Raw genomic sequence first — 21,737 nt, forward strand, 5'->3', positions numbered from 1 at the left:
AACAGAAACATCACAGGTAGACTGTATTTTAAGTGTTAAGATGCCATTGCCATGGGAAATTAAATAGGAGGACATGAAGCCTCTCTTTAAGTACTGGTTGATGGGGAAATAGTATTCCATGCAAAGAATAATTATATGAATGCCACTTGTCAAGGTTAAATAAATTGAGCAAAATTAGGTATAACTATATCTGAGAAGTTCACCAACGATAGCTGTAGATCTAAAAAAAGTTTTAATACTCAAGATCTAGCATTTCATAATATTATTAGGTAAAAGGACAAAATTTAGAAGAACATTTTAATATCTCACAAAAATCAGTGTGACGCATTCAAATATCTAACCAGGAAATTTACCGAAGATTAATTACTTTAGATTATAGCTTTAATATAAAGGAAGACAAAAAATTCCAAATGACTAACCTTTGCCAAGAAAGCATCCACACTACTTTGTGAAGATTTTTGGTTTCCAGTAGAGTATACTAAATTTCACGAGTTGTTGTTCTCATTTCAGCTAGCCTCTCCTTAGTACTCTGAACATTTCCAAGCACAAAAATGGTTAGAATTTTTCGTAAATGTTTGGTGGTTTTTTTAATTACTGCTATCAGTATTGTGTGACTTTTGCAAGAAACTACTGAAAAGAATTAAAGTATGTAGGCTATTAAAGTTTTTGCATAACTGAGCTATTTCCCTTAAGGTGCTTTCCCAGTAAATGACATAAAAAAAATTGAGTCAAGAAAAAGGTTTTCATACTGTCTTCGGAAAATTAAAAACTAAAAAACCAAAAAGATACGTGTAAATCTGAGATTCCTTACTAACCTGATTTTAAAGAAACCGTCAAACTTGCATTCCATAAATTGATATTGGAAATCAGTCGGTTGGTTTTCAGGGTAGCAAATCGGGGTGATTATCCCAGGCAGTGCTTGTGCAGTCTTTCTCCCAGGATTCAAGTAGCACCAAATGACTCAGGGATTCAGTCTCTTGGGGGGAAAGGAGGTGACTCAGCCGAGGCTAAAATATATTCCTGAGGCTCTGAACTGTATAGGCAGCCTGTAATATCTACGAACCATTGTTACCAGTATTTATAGCAAAGAAGATTGCTCCAAACCTTTTTCATGAAAAATAGTGTCTTCTGACTGTCCAAAACTCCAATCTAAAACCTCCTGCAATATTTGCTTTCTGTTCCTTCCCCTCCAATAAATTCCTTAGATGAGCTTTCATCTGTATAGAAACTGAAGGGATTAGACAGTAGGGCAATTGAGGGACCCGGTTTGACTTGCTGTGGGTCAATAGGATGTCCCTGCATTCTTCAGTTCTGCTTGTCACCATTGGGAGAACATTATTTACAAAGCGTTACATATTTCTATAGTCCTGTCACACATTTCCAGAAATAATTTAGACCTTGAAGTGTTGTCATTTAATGAAATGAGAATGATTTTCTGATGTTCAAAATATTTACTTCATCCTAGAAGGACTAATCTGTAGTGGACAGTAAAAAGAAAAAATATGCTATGCTTAAAATAATTTAATAGGATTATATATTTATTGAGAACTGAAAGGGATCTCAGAAGCCTCCTAATCAAGCATGCTCATTTCAGAGATGAAAAAAAAACTGAGGTCTCGGGAGGTTACGTGCTTTGTTGAAGGTCATAAGCATCAAAGGCAAGATGTGAAGTCATATCCTCTGCCTCTACAACAAGAGCACCATTTTGCCAATGTACCACACTGCATTCCTTTCTACTTAGTTAACAATTAAAAAAAAAATATTTAGTTTACCAATATGTACCAAAATATAGAATCTCTGCATCTAATACTGATTTCCCAATGAAGACATCTATTTGTGCAACACGAATTTGTTAAAAATCAACATGGAGAGCTTTTAAAGCAATCTGAGAAGTTGATGGACCATTTTAAGTGTCTCTGTTTGGGCTTATAGTTGCCTCACACCCCTCTGGGAAACAACATTTCCTTTTTCATATCCTCTCCCTCTTTTTATATTACTTTATTAAAATACTGACTGTATTTCACATGTATACTTTTGTCTCCCCACCATTTCCACTTGTCTGACCACCACTACAACAATGCCCTAACATAACATTCAATATATACTTAAATGAAGCAAAGGGTGCAGTTCCATCTTTGAAAACTAAACAAGCATTTTGGACAACACATTCTTGGCAACGTAATCCGGACGACATTTTTCAGACTCGGTAAATAGGACAGCCAGATATCAACTGTTACAGAAATAAGACGGAAAATTTGAACAAACTGTTCACACTTACTTTCTTAAAGAGATTTCCTCCACAGCCAGAGATCTTGAATAGCCTCCTGATCAGACATCCGGAAGCAATTCTTTACATAGGGGATGAAATTGCCTTCCACTTTTGGGAGGGAACCATCCTTTTCAATACTTGTCTTCATTTTTGCTTTAATGTCCTCTCGAGAAGTAGGTCCTGTGGGAGTCTTGGGAGTCTTGTCCTGCTGTTTGAAGAATTCTTGACCTTTTGATTTTCGTGTGGACGGCTTTGAATCTTTTCTATTTTGGTTTGATTTTTGTGCATTTTTTGCTGCAGCATCACGAACAGATTTCTTCACTGGAGGAAGATGCAGAATGAGATGATGAAGAGGAAGATGTTATGAAAGTCTTAAATATGTCTGGCAAACGATCTGCTCTGGGAGTTGCTAGCAAGATTCCACAGAGAAAATAAAACTGTCTCAAGAAGATGAAGATGATGATGAAGAAGGTGATGATGATGAAGACGATGATAGCGTTGAAGATGAGGAAAGTGAAGAAAAGATCGCTTCATATTCTCTTAATTTATTGTTTGTAGTTATATACAGGCTTTTATATCTGCGAGAATGAACATAAAAAAAATAGTGAAAATTTTTATAGTTTAAATATTATACAAAAAAGTCTTGTTTTTGACCCACTACCTTAAATTATTTTCAGTCATAGAAGGGAAAATAAGTCCATAAAGAGTTCTTGACATCACCCAACTCAACGGACAGGTTTTTGTTAACTAAACCAGAGAAACAGAGGCCTCACTAATCATTCCATCTCTATTTCAAAAGATGTATATTCATTTTCTGCTCCTGACTAACATAACTTCATTGTAGAATATTCCCTAAATGATCACTGGTTATGCTGTCATATTTGCAGAAAGAGGGATACCTTCCAGAAATACATTTATTTTGAAAAACAGATATTTTGCAGTAATGTGTTGTGCCTTGGTCATTTTAATTGTAGACCTCTGTAAAGTAGTTGGTGAAGTATTTAGCGGTCTCAGTCCACAAAACACTAATAATGTCATTTAACATTAGAATACAAAATTTCATTTAAAATGTTCCTTTAGTGATGTAAATATAGGTAGTCCCTAACTTGAAAAGTCAATTGGATCCCAAAAGTTACTTTCTGAATTGACTGGTCAGAACAGGGAATGCATTTGGAACTAGTACTCCAAAAAGGAGTTCAATAGAAGCCCACCAAAACCTAATTTAACCATAACACAACTGAATTACTGTCCTGGAAAATGCATGATGATTTAGAAACTCTCCTCCACCAATGAAATGGCAGCCTCTAGCCTGTGGTCAGAGGATCTTACATCTCAACAGTGATAGGCTTTTGCCCTGTTCAATTAAAATTCATCAATCGGAACTCAATTAGAAATCATTAAATGCTTATGCTTAAAGGTTGTGATAGAATACAAAATTTAGACCCTGATTCATGCTCTCATTCAAGTGAAATGTAAGATATATGTGTAGATAACTGAGATATAGAACAAAATGTAAGAGCTTTGGGGGAGTACAAGAGATATTTTGATGTCAAATCTGATGATAAAGATCATTCATCATCAACAACACAGATTAGAATAAGCCGCAAAGAAGAGGTGGACTTGGGGGATGATGAGTGCAGAGGGCATGGGTGAATATCACAGGCACAGGGCAGAGATGGGAAAGCACAGGGCATGTTTTGAAGGACAGAGAATAGTACAGTTTCACAGCACCTTAAGTTGTAGAAGCGGGAATAACATAATTTAAGTGTGGAAAGGCAGGCTGCTGCCACATTCTGAAGGGCCTTCAATTCCAGGGCAAGATATTTTGTAGGGTCTAGCTCAAAAGTCATATCCTTAATGGAATATTGCTGATCCTACAACGTCAGAAGAAGCCTATCTCTCCTTGAGTCTCTGATTTCACTTTCTTTGGACAAATCTTAATCACTTACTACATTCTTATTTGAACATGTTATTTGAGTCCCTACGTTAACTCTTTTACTAGAATCACCTTCAAAGCAGGAACTGCACATTAAACATCTGTCTGTGTCCCTCCAGGGACAAATACAGTACTTTATATGTAACAGATGTTGAATAATACTTTTTGAACGAATGGCAAATGAACAAAATTAAATAAACAATGAAGGAAATAAATTAGGATGGAGAACATAGAGACTTACCTTACAGAAACATTTATGTGCAGAAACAGAATACTTAACAAGAGACTGTGAAATGCTGTATAGTATAATTCTGGAAAACACGCTTTAAGCTACAAGTGCTATACAGAATTTTACTATAGCTTCAAAGTCTCAGGGCAGAAGGCTTGTTTTGCAGCAGTAATTTAGTGAATAAAATGAAAGTGAAAAACTCATTGTTGACTTCGAATTATACATATGGTAATTATTGATGCAATGGCTAATATATAAAATGAATTTGTACTTAGAATGTAACAAAATAATTAAGTCCTTGCCTACTTAATGTTTGGATGAAAAAGCCTACAAAAAGGAGTCTTACCCCCTGAGCTCTTTCTGTAATTCTTCATTTCTCTTCAGTTCTCGTTCTAGACAATTTACCAGAGACTGATTTAATTCAGTGCGTTTCTTCAAATTGTCCCTTTCAGTACAAAGCTGTAAAAATATTTTTACAGAGAAAAATGTTACAATTCAACTGACATTTCTAAAAAGGATATTTTTCATCACTTCCACATCCAACTATAAATATTAGTTAAAGCATAGTTTGTAAAACCAAAACAAATATGAGGAGATTTGAAAATGATTCATCTTACTTTAAACAACAAAGCCTTCCTGGGATTTCACAACAAATTCTTCCTTCCTTCCTTCCTTCCTTTCTTTCTTTCTTTCTTTCTTTCTTTCTTTCTTTCTTTCTTTCTTTCTTTCTTTCTTTCTCTTTTTTGTAATTTACATCAATAAAAGTTCTCATTTGATTTCGATACAAGTATTACTTATGCTAATAATAAATTTAAAAATGGTAGAAATGCATAGTATGAATATTAAGTGGGTCAAGTTTGCCAACATACCACACCATGGTGGAACACTGGCCTTTCTCCTTTCTCTAGAACCAATGGAAAAGGTCCTTTCATCTCCACTTCCCCTTAGTCTTGGCACAACTGAGCCATGTTGTAAGCATTCCTGTGTTGAGATGTCTATATATGTATTCTCAGGTAAGGCCGTAAAACCACTCTCCAAATCTCTTTGTATTTGACTAAGTAAGATGCAACCTGTGTAAATTCATATTTCGTCATTCTATTTTTAGTGGTCATCTATTGTTTCAGATTATGAGCCAGGTAATCTTCTCTGCCTTACAGAGGAAAAAGAACCCTCCTCATTCTTCTGAATTCTGCCGCCCTTTCTAGATTCACTCCTGTTTCTCGTCTTTGCTTCCACACTTCTCCAATGAATGATCATAACAGCTGCCATTTCTTCATCTCTTATTCCCATTTCATTCGTCTATCTACCTGGGATTGTTCACTTATTTATTTCGTATGTACTGTGATTTAATTGGTATACGGAATTCTCAGAGAAAAACTCCATCTCTCAATGCAATAAATTTCTGCACTCAACCTGTAATTGAGAATCTGCACCTCTAAGAGTCTTAGCGAATGACTTAGAGTACCCAGAGGTTACAAGGCTGACCCAGGTTCACACCACTGTTTATGTTAGCGTTGGAAATCTGTATTACCTCTACACTACTTAAAGTGCATTCCCAATAGCCAGAAGTTCTCCCTGCCAAAAACCTTTCTTCTAAGTCCATGACTTCACTGAAACATAGGATTCTGTTGCTCTTATCTGATTTGTCAGTTATTATCCTTTCACAGTGTTTGTCTTTCCTCTTCTATCTCATAACTGCCACTTTAGTCTTGGAGTAGTACCTCAAACAGAGGATTAAAAATTGAGGGGGGTGGATATTTTAATCCAACTTTCTCATTTTCCAGATTGGGAAACAAGCACAATGATATTAAGTCACTCGCCTACAGTTTAACTAAAAACAAAACGACTGCAGAGTCTTTCTGTTCTAGTTTTACTCCTACACCAATCTTTACTAAAAGATGCTAAGTAAATCATTATAAAACACTGTTTAGATCATATTAATGCCTTACCCAGGAACCTACAATGGGACTGCTATGTATGGGCTACCAGATTGAGGCTAAAATTCTTTGCCTTGCTTCCTCTGAAATCTAACCTCATTCTATTTTTTCCAATTTTACTTCTAGTTGCTTAACAGCAAACCTCCTCACCCTCCTGTGTTTCTTCTAGTTTCCTGGACTTTACTGACATCTGTCCTGTTGATCCCTTCCCATATCTCAAAGGCAACTCAAAGTTCTAACCTTTCTCAAAAGCTTTTCTTGGTATCTTGCAAAAATGATCCTTGCCTTCAACATATTCTTGGATATTTTGGTCGGCAGCACATAGAGAGTATGTCATTCTAGTTAGTTTCGAAATTTTGTACCATCACTCACTTTCGTCTTTTCTTATTTCAGTATCTATAGGTGATATATTATATAAGGATATAGCAGGAATTCCATAAATACTTTTTCATCGTAGATTTACAAGAGCTGACTAGATTAGAAAGTAAGGAGCAGCAACTGCAGTAAACTCGCTTAGGATCGTCAGACTGTTAGAGCAAAAAGGGGCCCTAGTGATGAGGTAGTATATGATTGTATAAATGAGGAATCTGAGGTCTGAAGACAGAAAACCTCTTGTCAAAGTCATATGGATGGCAAGGTCCTGAGGGAGGACTCAAAATCTGCAAAAAAGTCGCCTTCAGGTGTAGGTTTTCTACGTGTGTGTGTGTGTGTGTGTGTGTGTTTGTGTGTGTGTGTGTGTGTAAAACATAAATTAAATTTATCTGTTTCTCAACTGTTCCAGTAGAAGCACTAAGTCAGTAAATTTGCATTGAGTAGTATTTTGTGTTGAGAAGAGCAGGACTGAATTAAATACCATCTGCTCTAATCTCCAGCTATAGTGATCTCTACTTTTTATAAATACACGTATACAATTACATGCATACAATTCAGTTAGCAGTTGTTAATAGGCTGCCATGTATTATAAAGGAACTTCCTATATTTTGCGTTGCCTTCCAAGTGAGAATACACAGTCTTCAAGGAGAGAGGGAATGTCTTCCACATAATTTTGGTAACCTGGTCTGCACCTATCATAGGGTAATTTGCATAATTAGCATTCACTAATTGTTGTCCATCCTTCGTTGCCAAAGAAGACCATGCCATCAGAGAAATAATGACATGAGTTTCACTTGACTCTGTTTGTTTGAGTGAGGGAGACTTGTGCAGGTCACCAGCCTCACTTCTTCTCCAAAGCCATCTGAATCCAGTGACCAGATATTCATCAGTATGACTGGAGATGACCCAGGATGTGGCAATTGGGGTTAAGTACCTTGCCCAAGGCCACACAGCTGATGAGTCTCAAGTGTCTGAGGTGAGATTTAAAATTCAGGTCCTCCTGACTCCTGCACTGGTGCACTATCAACTGCACCACCTAGCTGCCCTTCATTCACTAGTGAATGAAGTGTTGAACCAGGAAGAAATAGTAATTTGAATTAAGTATCTTGTAGTGGAAATTGTGAGGGAAATTAGAAAAGCAATGGTGTCAGTTTGCCCTGAATTGCAATTAACTGTGCTAATTCATGTTGCCAAAGATAAACTCTGACTTATTGCTTCCTTGCTATGTATTCTAGGACTCAGTTCACACCTAGTTTCCTGACTGCAGCCTGATGCCAAAAGCTTTTGAAGGTTAATATTTTAATCAATATGGGTCAAAAAGAAGATGAGGCAAAGAAAGAGAATGAGTGATAGGGGAGGTAATTGGGAAAGAAAACTTATTTCATTCCAGTACTGATTTCTGAAACTTAGATAAATCTCTCAAGCATAAAAATATGAAAGAAACGAAGTTAGCCTAAGAATGAGATTGGACCTCACGTTTATTTCTTAGATAAGACAAGTATACTGAAGCTAACCAGGTAAGAGAACTCTTTTGGAACATTAGGAGGTACTTATCAAAATGTGGGAGGCAATGATTATTTGCATATAATGGAAAACTGCTATTATGTTTTCAGAGCAGAGAAACAAGAGTTTATTAAGTGCCTACTATGTGCCAGCCACCATGCAAACACTTTTACAATTATAATCATTTGATTCTCACAACAACCCTGGGAAATAGCAGCTATTATAATCCTCATTTTATAGTTGAGGAAACTAAGAAAGATTAAGTGACTTGCATAGGATCAGATATATAAGGATCTGACGTCACATTTGCAGTCAGGTCTTTCTAACCCCACACCCAATATTCTATCCATTTTTCCCTCAAGGTACCTCTAGGCAGAGAAAAAGCTCATCATCGAAAACTCTATTTTGGACCACTTTGGCATAGATTTCGATGACTTTACCATCGGTAACGTGTACTAGGTTGAAAATGTGTTTTGGAGAATATCAGAAATATCCATTTCCGTACTTTTTGGCTGGCATAATGATGAATGCCACACCATTCACTACCTATAAATGTGAGACAGCAACTGACGATGGAAAAAGATATTTCACAATAAGAAAGGGAGCACGTTAGGAGATTTTGACTGAAACTCTTCTATGTTTAATGTTGCTTTCATTCTAATGATTTTTAACAATATCAATAAAATAATTTAATGCTGAATTTCTATTGGCCCTTTGGGGACTCTGGGAAATTGAAAATTTATAAAAATTCAGACTAGAAATTCTCAAAGTGCTTTAGTCCAAATATCACCTTGGAGAAATACTACTTTTAGTCAAAACTTCAACTCATGGCAAAGTCAACAAATAGACATTTAGTTTTCTTCTTCCTCTTCATTTTCTTCTTCTTTTCTTCCTCTTCTTCCTCTTACTATTCTTCTTCTCCTTTATCTTCTTCTTTTTCTACTACTACTACTACTACTACTACTACTACTACTACTACTACTACTACTACTATTACTACTACTACTACTACTACTACTGCTATTTCTACTGCTACTACCACTACCACTATCACCACTTCTACTAGTATTACTCCTAGTACAATAATAACAATTACGTCTACTACCTACATGCTGTGAAAAGGAAGTTCTATCGAAAATAATGGAGTATAAATAATCCCTGTACTTATGGAATTACAATCTAGATGGGTAAACAAGACTTAGACACAGGAAATGATAGTTTGAGAACAGATGTGAAGATCATAAGACAATCAATATACAGTTAAATACTAATCTATATGTTGAAAATGAAAAAGTGGAGCTCAGAATATTTAGAAATTCAATAGGGCTGAAAAGTCAAAAAGGACTTGTGGCAAAAGAGCAATAAGTTTGGAATTCAAAAGCATCTTGGAGGTGAAGGTGGGTAGGTAGCATACATGCGGAGGTGTAACTAAGCAAGAAGAAAAGCATGATGAAGTTATGGAGATGGGAATCAATAAGGTGAGATCACTTTGATTTAGAGGATAATTATGAGAATATCCATCTAATTGCTTTAATTCTCAATTTCACTTAGCATGCATAATTTATATATTTACAAACTGTGAAGAGATATCATTTTCCGGTTTTTCAAGGAGTAGTTTGAATAGAAGCAAACAAATAACTTTTACCTCACAGAGCTGTTTTGTGGACTAAATGAGAAAATGAATGTAAAGGGCTTTCTGAATATAAAGTAGGATAGAAATGAAAAATATCTCCTTCTTTGTGTCAGGATACATAAACAAAATTTTCAACCCCATAAAAAGTGAATAAAATTACTAAAATTTCAGTGTACAAATGGTGGAGGTTATAGGTTTTGTTCTATCAGTTTAAATGAAAACACAGAGTTCAAAAAATGTATAATATTGGTAAAAAAAAAAAGAAATGTCACACAGAACACATTTTTCATAAATGACAAATTACTGATTTTTTTGCATACATACTTTACTTTTGGCTTCATCTCTTTCCTTCGGTAGTTTTTTTCTTAACTTCAAAATCATTTCGAGCAAATGATTTAACCTCTAGTGAAGTTTCTGTTACGGATTGTTCTATTAAGAAATCAGCAAGTTCTTGTTGCCTTCGTACTGTAGTCTGATAGAAATATGTCCAAATAGTTTCTGTTACGGATTTCATGAATTAACATAAGCTGGTATAAAATGAATATACCTACAAAATTCAGCATGGATCAAATGCTATCCTCGGTCTTGCTGAGTATACTCCTCATAAAGCAATACATTCAGCCTGATTTCCCCATTATCTCTTTTTGAGAAGAATTATATCACCTCCAAAGTTTCCTAGGACCTAATTTTTTTTTAAAGTGCAATTCACATGGAAGGTGATGGAATAGGGGAGTGAAGAAAAATATAGTTTCGTATACTTGACAGAAACATTAGGAGTTTCCCCTTTTATTTTTCAGAAAAGTTAACAACCTTATTTCTACGCAATTGTCAGAAAGAGTTTCATTGTCCTTACTCTCATGGTTTCTCCTGGAGAATGAACATCAGCACTGATATGCTTATCAGGCTTGGTAAAAGCACTTGACATGAATGATCTGGTTTGCTCAAAGCCAAAATAACGACAAAAAAATACGGTTTTTTAAGATGAAGGCTACGCTTCACATCTTCAACTATGTTTGCCAAGTCTTCAAAGCAGTTACTTTTTCTGTTAGGATAGAAATTACACTCCTGGTAGTAGTGAATGGACTAAAAAAGGGGAAACTATGGAAAATATGGTAGCTCTCCCACTTATGTATATATAGTATAGTGCAAAGTTTCAGTTTTGTAGAAAGAAGGCATGCCATTTTATTTTCGATCCTAGAAGGAAGACCTACATACATGTATTCATGCATACATATGTGCATATACATACCTATGCACACAGAAATGCACACTTGTATATGTATATACAGATATGCTACAGAAAAACCCTGTTCATTTTCACTGTATAGCAAAGCAAATGATTTCAAAATTACTAATAGCAAATGAAGCCAAAAATCAAAAGAAATCAAAACTTTTCTCTTATTAAATAAGATTAAGTCCCTTGTAAAAATAAATCTACCTGAAGTCTGACAAACTTTATTTAATGGAAATGCAAAACCAATGTACAGTTGTGGTGGATAAAATTGACATAATTAATTAAATTTCTACAAGTAAATTAAATTCTTGTATGGAATGACTAAATTCAAACACATGATCATACACAATATAAACAAAATTGAAAAACTTTATACACAATTGTTACCCAGTATAATATTTGGTAGACCTGCCAACCATTACATCCATGAGAAAGTACACATAATGAGAACAGCTATTAGACTGCAAAACTATTCATCAACAAATAAAATCAGTAATTCCAGGAACTCTAATTTTGCACACTGAGCAAGAACTGTTAGTAAAACATTTTTTAAAAATGCAGAGAAATAAAGAAAGTAGTAGGGAAGGAAAAACAATTTTCTTGAAAAATAAAATTAGTACCACCAGCAAAAAATAAATAATGCTGAATGTATGATCATACCCTTTGTGAATAGAATTATTGTCCTAAATTTTAAAGAAAAGTAGTGACTGGAATTTCATTACAAGTATGATCCAGTCTTTGATGTTTCTTAAAGTAGTTCACAGTAGTTTGAATTAAAAGTAATCGGACTGATGAGCATGGTTAAATAGTTATAAAAAGGGTAACTGTAAGATCCCAAACTTGCAAAATAAGCATGCAATGGTCTCAGGCCACAAAAGAGCTCAAAAAGGATTTTGAAAATCAAGTATGAGAGTTGCAGGAATAACTGGGAAGAGAAATGAGAGCCATGCAAGAAAATCATGAAAAGCAAGTCAACTGCTTCTTAAAGGAGACCCCAAAAATGCTGCAGAAAATGACACCTTTAAAAATAGGCTAATTCAAATGATAAAAAAGGTCGGAAAAGACAATTAGGAGAAAAATGCTTTAAAAAGTAGAATTAGTCAAATGGAAAAGGAGGTTCAAAATTTCACTGAAGAAAATAGTTCTTGAAAATTTAGAATGGAGAAGATGGAAAGTAATGACTTTGTGAGAAACCAAGGAATTACAAAAGAAAACCAAAAGCATGAAAAAGTAGAAGGCAATGTGAACTATCTCATGGGAAAAGCAACTGACCTAGAAAATAGATCCAGGAGAGACAATTTAAAAATTATTGGACAACCTGCAATCCATGATCAAAAAAGAGCCTACACATCATCTTTCATGAACTTATCAAGGAAAACTGCCCTGCTATTCCAGAACCAGAGGCTAAAATAAATATTGAAAGAATCGACCAATCATCTGCTGAAAGAGATTCGAAAAGAGAAGCTCCTAGGAATATTGCAGGCAAATTCCAGGGTCAAGGAGAAAATATTGCAAGCAATGAGAAAGGAAGAATCAGAGTATTGTGGAAACACAATCAGGATAACATAAGGTCTAGCAGCTTCTCCATTAAGGGATCGAGGGCTTAGAGTATAATATTCCAGAAGTCAAAGGAACTAGGCTTTAAACCAAGAATCACCTACTCAGCAGAACTGTGTATAATACTTCAGGGGAAAAAATTGTCATTCAACGAAATACAGGATTTTCAAGCATTCTTGATGAAAAGACCAGAACTGAATAGAAAATTTGACTTTCAAACACAAGAATCAAAAGAAGCATGAAAAGATAAACAGGAAAGAGAAATCATAATGAACTTACAAATGTTGAATTCTTCACATTCCGACATGGAAAGATAATATTTGTAACTCTTGAAACTTTTCTCGGTATTTGGGTAGCTGAAGGAATTATACACATGTATCTATCGACAAAGTGCACAGGGTGAATTGAATAGGAAGGGATGATATCCAGAAAAATAAAAGTAAGGGGGAGAGAGGAATATATTGGGAGGAGAAAGGGAGAAATGGAATGGGGCAAGTTATCTCTCATAAAAGAGGGAAGAAAATGCTTTTTCAACGAAGGGGAAAAGGGGGGAGGTGAGAGGGAAAAAGTGAGGCTTACTCTCAGCACTTTTGCCTTAAGGAGGGAATAACAAGCACACTCAGTTTGGTATGAAACTATATCTTCCACTACAAGAAAGTGGGGAGAAGGGGAGAAGTGGGGTGGGGGAATGACAGAAAGGAGGGCAAATGGGAGGAGGGGGTAATTGAAGTAAACACTTTTGGGGAGGGACAAGGTCAAAAGAGAGAATAGAACAAATGGTGGGCTGGATAGGATGGGGGGAAAGATAGTTCGTCTTACACAACATGACCATTATGAAAGTCTTGTGAAAAAGTACACATATATAGCTTGTGTTGAATTGCTTGCCTTCTCAGTGAGGATGGGTGGGGTGCGAAGAAGGGAGAGAAGTTAGAACTCAAAGTTTCAGGAACTACTGTTGCGAATTGCTTTTGCATACAACTGGGAAATTATAAAGAGAGGTAATGGGGTATAGAAATCTAATTTTCCATAAAAGACAAGAGAGAAGAGGGGTATAAGGGAAGGCAGGGGTGTGATAGAAGGGAGGACAGACTGGGGGAAGGGGGTCATCAGAATGCACGGCCTTTTGGGGTGGGCAGGGGAGAGATGGAGAGAAAACTGGGAACTCTAAATTTTGTTGAAATGAATACTGAAAACTAAAAAGAAATAAACATTTGAAAAAGGGTAATTAATATTTCACAGTAGTTCAATTGAGATGTCTCACTTAAATTGTTACATTATTACTAAAAAAAAACTTGTAGGGTTTTTCTTAAATTTTATCAGGTCAAATTATTTATTGCATTGTGTCATTAAACTGGAATATTAGGCATATTATTAGGATGATAGATTTATCAGTGTTTATAGACAAGTAACTAACCCTATCTACATTTACTAAATCAAAATTTCATGGACTACATAGTTTGTTTAGGTAGAGTGAGTTATCTTATCTAAAAGATGATTTAATCATTTCATTTTTATTTTATTTTTATACTCTGGTTTTGATATTTATTATTATTCTCCTTTATTCAATCAATTCTTTTGATTTTATTGCATTATCAGTTTTATAATTGTTATATTTGTATTTTATTATGGTCTATGTCCTACTATTGATTCTTATTCTCCTTTGTTAACATATCCGAATTTTTACAAGGAAACTTAGTCACATCATCTGCCAGCTATAACTTCAAATTCCTAATTTATCTTCATGAATATTACTTTGACTTTCACTTCAAAAAGTTAAATGCTTATCAAATGACAATATTTAAAGACCTACTTTTATTTCTGCTTTCTCCTTTTCATATTTATGGATCTCCTCCCTTAAGTAGTTACATTCCCCGGTTAATTCTCTATTTCTGTCTTCTCTCATAAGAGCTTGCTTTCCAGTATCAGCGCGAACGCAATGGAAGCGATCCATAAACTGTCCATGGCTATCACTCAGTACCTTTTCTTTAACGATATTTTTGTTTTGGGCATCTTCTAGCTGTTGTTGAAGCAACATATTTTCACTCTCGATTTGGGTTAATCTTTTTTGGACAGATTCATGTTGGAAAATACATTTGTCCATTTTTTCCTTTTCTACTTGATTTAGGTGTTGAAGTTCATTTACTTTGTGTTGGGCCCGGTTTAATTCTCTCTGTGTGGTTTCCAAAGTGAGTGTCTTTTCTCTGAGGGAATCACGAACACAGTTTAGCTCCCTTTGTAAACGGTTGGTTTTACCTTCAGCTTTCCAGAGCCTTTGAGAAAGGACACCATTAGTCTCACTTAGACTACCCAAGTGATGAATTAGTTCATCGTGTAAACGACGCAACTCGTCTCGTTCTCGCTGAACGGTTTGTTCAAGGTCTGGATTTGATATCTGACTTCCTTCATGATCGTGAAGAGCAGAAGTCAGACGGGCACGATATGAAGCAATTTCTGTCTCTAGTCTGTCTCTGCTTCGTTTTGCCTTCTCCAATTTAGAATTCAACACTTCATTTTCCGTTGTCAGAACGTTTAGTTGTCCTCTGTATTGGGAGGTGATTTTTGTTAATGCTTCTTCCTTCAGTTGTAATTTCTTGTGAAGTTCATCAATCGTTTCTTTTAAAACGTCAGTGTCTTCTGTAAATTGATTTTCTTTTTGCTGAAGCTCCATTTTTACTCTGTGTAGATCCAGTTTGAGCACGAAAACTTCATCCAGTAGGATTTGATTTTTATCCAGCAGAGTTTTTTCTTTTTCATTGCTTTCAGGAACCTAAACATAATAAACAGGAAAAAAAATCATACTCAAAATACACTTATGCATTCTGATTTGTCCTTGCTATTTCAGTATAAAGCACAAGGTGCCAAGAAGCATAGTATGTTCAAAGAAAAAGTAAACTGAGGGAGTTTCACCTATTTCACATTTCTGTCAGAATCAATTTTCCAAAAGAACAATTCTAAAAAGTTTTTCATCAATCAGAACATATGGACTGTATTTTCGGGCCCCAAATCTGTCTGCCATTCAGCATATGTGATTTCCGTTGCTCTATCCATTCTATCCCATCCTGGCTACTCATGATGCTACGATAAAAATAATAACACCTAATATGGACACATATTAGTACCTAATAAGGTGCTTTGCATAGTACTTTCAATACATTGTCTCAGCAAACCTTGCAACCTACTTATGAGGGAAATATTCATATTACTCTCTCGACGTTACACTGATGACTTAGATTAGGAAAAGTTATTAGAGGACCTGTCCATTGTCACACTTACTAAGTATTCTAAGAGGTATTTCAATCCAGGTCTCTTCAGACTCCAAATCTAGCACTCTTTTCTTTTTTTTCTTTTATTTGTTTTCACAGTTCTACAATCACTTCTATATCTCTTTGATTTCTCCCCTCCTTCCCACCCTCTCCCCTACCTTCCCACTCCCTCCCTGAGGCACAATACAGTTTTATATGCGTTCTACACATACATTTCTATGAAATACATTTTCACCTTACACACGTTGCATAGAAGAATTAAAATGAATGGGAGACATCATAAAACAAATCAAAATGTAACACAAAAGAAAATGATCGGCTGCATTCTGCAATCAGATTCCATAGTTCCTTCTCTGGATGGGGAAGGCATTTTGTCTTAAGAGACCACTGGGAATATTTTAAGTCCTTGCATTGCAATGAAGTTCTAAGTCTACCGGGAAAATCCTCACACACTCTGGTGGGTGCTCTGTACAAAGTTCTCTTGGTTTTGCTCCTTTCATTCAGCATCAGTCCATATAAGTCTCTCCAGGCCTCTGTGAAGTCTTGCTGTTCATCATTTCTTAAAGTGAAATAGTATTCTATTACATCCATATACCCCCATTTTTTCAACCATTCCACAATTGATGGGCAGCCCCTTAATTTTACATTTTGGGTAACCACAAAGAGTGCTGCTGTAAACATTTATGTATGTGTGGGATTCTATGCCATTTTTATGATCTCTTGGTGATAGAGCCCTAGAAGCAGTATTGCTCAGTCAAAGGGTAAGCACATATTTATAGCCCTTTGGGCATAGTTCCAAATTGCTCTTCAGAATAGTTGGATGAGGTCACAGCTCCACCAACAATGAATTAGTGTTCCAAATCTCCCACATCTTCTCCAACATTTATAGTCTTCCTGTTTTGTCATGTCAGCTAATCTGATAGGTTTGATGTGATGTCTCAGAGAGATTTGACTTGGAACTCTCTAATCAACAGTGATTTAGAGCATTTTTTCAAATGACTATAGATAGCTTTAATGTCTTCCTCTGAAACATGCCTCTTCATATCCTTTGATTATTGACCAATTGGGGAATGACTTGTAACTTTGCAAATTTGACTCGCTTCTCTATATATTTTAGAAATGAGGCCTTTATCACAGACACTATCTTCAAAAATTCTTTCCCAGTTTTCTGCAATCCTCTGAATCTTTGGTCCCTTTGGGTTTGACTGCGCAAAAGCTTTTCAGTTTAATGTAATGAAAAAGATTCATTTAGCACTTAATAACGCTTTCTATCTCTTTTTTAGTCAAAACTTCTTCCCTTCTCCATAAATCTGATAAATACACTATTTCTTTCTCCACTAATTTGTTTATGGTATCAATTTTTATACCTAGATCATTTAACCATTTGAAGTATCTTCTTGTGTATGGTGATAAGCATTGGTCTATGCCTAGTTTCCACCACACTATTATCCAGCTTTCCCAGAAAATTTTGTCGAAGAGTGAGTTCTTATAACAGAAAATGGGATCCTTTGGTCTATGAAACGGTAGGGAACTATGTTCATTTCTTGCTGTGTCTTGAGTACCTAGCAACATTCCACTTGGCTACCCCTCTGTTTCTTAGTCAGTGCCAAGTAGTGTTGAGAATTGCTGCTTTATAATACAATTTCAGATCTGGTAGAGCTAGGCCCCCTTCCTCAGCCTTTCTTTTCATGACTTCCCTTGATATTCTGGACCTTTTGTTCTTCCAGATGAATTTTGATATTAATTTTTCTAGCTCTCGAAAACAACTGATAGTTTGATTGGTATGGCACTGACTAAGTGAATTAGTTTAGGTAGAATTGTCATTTTTATTGTATTAGCTCAGCCTACTCACGAGTAACTGATGTATTTCCACTTATTTAGATCTGACTTTATTCCTGCCAAAAGTGTTTTTTGATTGTGTTCATATAATCCCTGGTTTTGATTTGACTGGTAGACTCCCAAATATCTTCGTGTGTCTACCATAGCTATAAATGGCATTCCTCTTTCTATCTCTTCTACTTGGCTCTGTTAGTAATATATAGATATGTAGAAGTTGTGTGTCAGTTTATTTTGTAACCTACAATTTTGATAAAGTTGTTTATTACTTCAAATAGTTTTTTTTTTACTTGAATCTCTAGGATTCTTTAAGTATATCATCATGTCATCTGCAAACAGTGATAACTTAGTTTCTTTTTTTCCAATTCTAATTCCTTCAATTTCTTTTTCTTCTCTTATTGCTACAGCTAATATATCTAGTACCATATTGAATAATAGTGGTGATAATGGACATCCTTGTTTCACCTGTGTTTCTATTGGAAATGCATCCAATTATCTCCATTACATATAATGTTTGCTGAGGATCTCAGTTAGATGCTGCTTACTATTTTATGGAAAGTTCCATTTATTATTATGCTCTCTAATGTTTTCAGTAGAAATGGGTGTTGTATTTTGTCAAAAGCTTTTTCTGCACCTATTAAGATAATCATGTGCTTTGTCTTAGTTTTGTTGTTGATATGATCAGTAATGCTTATAGTTTTCCTAATACTGAACCAGTTCTGCATTCCTGGTATAAACCTACCTGATCATAACGTATTATTCTTCTTATGAGTTGCTATATTCTTTTGCTAAAATTTTATTTGAAATTGTTTTTCATCTATATTCATTAGAGAAATTCGTCTATAAATATCTTTCTCTGTTTTGGCTCTTTCTCTTTTAGGTATCAGAATCATATTTGTATCATAAAAACAATTTGAGAGGACTCCTTCTTCCCCAATTTTTTAAAATGTTCTACATAGTATTGGAATTAACTCTCTTTTAAATGTTTGATAGAATTCATTTTTGAATCCTTCCAGCCCTGGAGATGTTTTCCTAGTGACTCCATTGATGGCTACTTCAATTTCTTTTTCTGAGAAAGTGTTATTTAAGCATTCAGCTTCCTCTTCTATTAATCTGGGCAATTCATATTTTTTAAAGTAATCCTCCATCTTTTTAAATGCCAAATTTATGGGCGTACTATTGGACAAAGTAATTTCTAGTTATTATTCTAATTTCTGCCCCCGTGGAGGTGAGTTCACCTTTTTCATTTTTGACATTGGTAATCTGGTGTTCTTCCTCCTTTTTTTATTCAAATTGACCAAAGTTTATAAATTTTACTATTTTTTTCATAAAACCAACTCTTAGTTTTATTAATTAGTATAACAGTTTTCTTAATTTCAATTGTGTTCACCTCTCTTTTCGTTTTCAGTATTTCTAATTTGGTTATTTCCTTGGTGACTTTCAATTTGTTCTTTTTCTAGCTTTTCCAGTTGAATGTCCAATTCATTGATCTGTGTTTTCTCTACTTTATTCATGTAGACATTCAAAGATATAAAGCTTCCCCTAAGAACTGCTTTTGCAGTATCTCCTAAGATTTCGTGGTTGTCTCATCATTGTGATTCTCTTGAATGAAGTTGTTGATTGCTTCCATGATTTATTATTTAAACGACTCCTTCTTTAGAATTAGATTACTTAGTTTCCAATTACTTTTTGGTCTATCTTTCCTTGGCCTTACATTACATGTAATATTTATTGCATTATGATGTGAGAAGGATGAACTGACCATCTCTGCCTTGCTAGACTGGATTGTGAGGTTTTTGTGCGCTAGTACATGAGCCATGTACTGCTGAGAAAAAAGCATCTTCCTTTCTATCCCCATTCAGTTTTCTCCAGAGTCTTATCATATCCACCTTATCCAGAATTGAATTCACCTCCTTAACTTCTTTCTTGTTTATTTTGATGTTAGATTTATCAAGTTCATGGAGGGGGAGGTTGAGGTCCCCCACTAGTATAGATTTGCTGTCTATTTCTTCCTTTAACTCCCTTCACTTCTCCTCTAGGGATTTGGATGCTGTACCAATTGGAGAATATATGTTCATTAATGTTATTGCTTTGTGGTCTATTTTTGTCTTTTAGTCGGTTACAGTTTCCTTCCTTATCTCTTTTGATTAGATCTATTTCTGCTTTAGCTTTGCATGAGATTAGAATTTCTACCCCTGTTTTTGTTACATCAGATGAAGCACAATATATTCTGCTGCAACTTTTTACCTGGATCTTGTCCTTCAGTTATCAGTTCATGGATCAGGGGTCTGATCTCCAGTAATTTCAGCACATCCTTCCCAAAAGTTGTACAAAAGTCTCCTATCAGTCCAGCAGCACAAGCTACTACTACATCTGTGTGATCCTCATCTCCAGTAATGTGATCAATGTAGGGAAGAATGAATTTTACTCGGGACTGCACCAGTATCGCATGCAGGTATACATTCTGCTGGTCACCCTTTAATCCCTGGATGATTCTTGTGTAGACTTCCAAGCACCCTTCCCTTCACTCATTCAGATAATACACCATGTCATAGTGCGATTTGTCTACCTGGGCTTAGGAAGCCTGCTGAAAAGTATTCAATACCACCTCAAGATACTTCTTAAACTCTTCTCCAATCACAAGGGCAATATCACCAAATAGTGACAGAATCTGTGGATTGACAGATCCATGGACATTTTCGTTTCTCAAGTTCACCAATAGAAACTGCATCACCTCTCACTGAAAGGTAAAATGTTGGAATGTAGGGCTCAGCGCAAGTCTTCCACCAGGCACACAACAGGCAAACAAACCTGGTACTCAGCATCATTCTTCAAACCAATGCCCAAGAAGGGTTTAAAGGCATCCGTGTATTTCAGGATTTCACCACCCGACACTTCTACCAATGTGCTCACGGCCAAAAAGGCATCTTCTTAACTCTGCCCAGTTGCAGTTGTGCTCTGAAACATCCTCAGCAAACATGCATGACCACATCAGAAATCTGCAAAACGTCCTGGTGCTGCACTTTCCAGAGAACATTCTGAAGAGAAGCATAGAGTAAAGACTGAAGGTCATTGAACTGAATTCTGCCTGATGTGCTCTGTATGTGAGACTCTATCTCCAGCACTTGCTGCAGTCGCTCCTTGGTGACCAAAGTCGTTTCCTGGACTGGAGAATAACAGTCCTTGGCACTGTTTTTCACTATTTCCATCAGGGCTTCATATGCAGCACTCCTCAAGTTATTCTGGTGTCCATTAGGTCTGTCCGTGGTCTCTAGAAATTTCGGGACCATGAGTTCAAATGAAGTAGATAAAGAGTAGGTAGTTGGTTCTTCCTGATCATCAGCTACATCTGCAGCCTCACAAGCAGCTTCAGTCAGACTAGAGAAAGCTCAGCACACGTTGGAAACACTCTGGTTTCAGCGCTGAGGCCCTCTAAGAGACACTGTAGTAAAGGAGCCAGGTAGACACCACTGATGGCAGCCTCAGGGAGCATCTCACAGATTCTGCCCACTGTCCAGGCAGTTGTGTCTTAAACCACCATCCTGGGAACTTTCATTAAGTTTCACTAAGTGAGTGGCCATTGACTGAATAACTAGAGGTTTGAACTGATTCCAAGATGCAGACAAAAGCCATGACAGCTGCATCCCAGTCTTAAAATTTCTTAGTATAAGTCGTGGGTAAAACCTGTCTTTTGATGGATACATAGCATTTTCATAGCATCATTGATTTCAAACTTTTAGAAGTTATGTCCTCCAAATCGCTCATTTCAGGAATGGGAAAAGTGGCACTGGAGTGTGGACAGTACAGGGTAACCTAGCCACCCAGTTTTAAAGGAGTAATGAAAGAACTGTTGAGGCCAAAGTATAAAAAGTTGATATTGCACTCCCATCATAGTTAAACTGGTCCAGGAGCATTGGTTTCCATTCAGGACTGGTGGAAAGAGCTGTAGCAAAAAGCTAAGAAGCCCC

The 21,737-nt window shown here is 35.9% G+C and overlaps 2 protein-coding genes and 1 pseudogene across 2 annotated transcripts in view; all 3 read right to left on the bottom strand.

Moving 5' to 3' along the window:
* Nucleotides 1–21,737, bottom strand: part of LOC140512549 (uncharacterized) — a 327,182-nt gene that overhangs the window by 283,021 nt on the left and 22,424 nt on the right. The window lies entirely within an intron of this gene.
* Nucleotides 1–21,737, bottom strand: part of LOC140512548 (uncharacterized) — a 125,233-nt gene that overhangs the window by 3,115 nt on the left and 100,381 nt on the right. The window contains 7 exon segments of the mRNA XM_072621699.1: nucleotides 420–529; nucleotides 816–1,475; nucleotides 2,279–2,847; nucleotides 4,781–4,893; nucleotides 10,204–10,237; nucleotides 10,239–10,351; nucleotides 14,481–15,437. Coding sequence (XP_072477800.1) covers nucleotides 2,712–2,847; nucleotides 4,781–4,893; nucleotides 10,204–10,237; nucleotides 10,239–10,351; nucleotides 14,481–15,437 — 1,353 coding nt within the window. The 3' untranslated portion in view covers nucleotides 420–529; nucleotides 816–1,475; nucleotides 2,279–2,711.
* LOC140510847 (importin subunit beta-1 pseudogene) lies at nucleotides 15,452–21,534 on the bottom strand (annotated as a pseudogene).

The sequence above is a fragment of the Notamacropus eugenii genome, chromosome 6, assembly GCF_028372415.1.
Source record: "Notamacropus eugenii isolate mMacEug1 chromosome 6, mMacEug1.pri_v2, whole genome shotgun sequence".
NCBI classification, from domain to species: Eukaryota; Metazoa; Chordata; class Mammalia; order Diprotodontia; family Macropodidae; genus Notamacropus; species Notamacropus eugenii.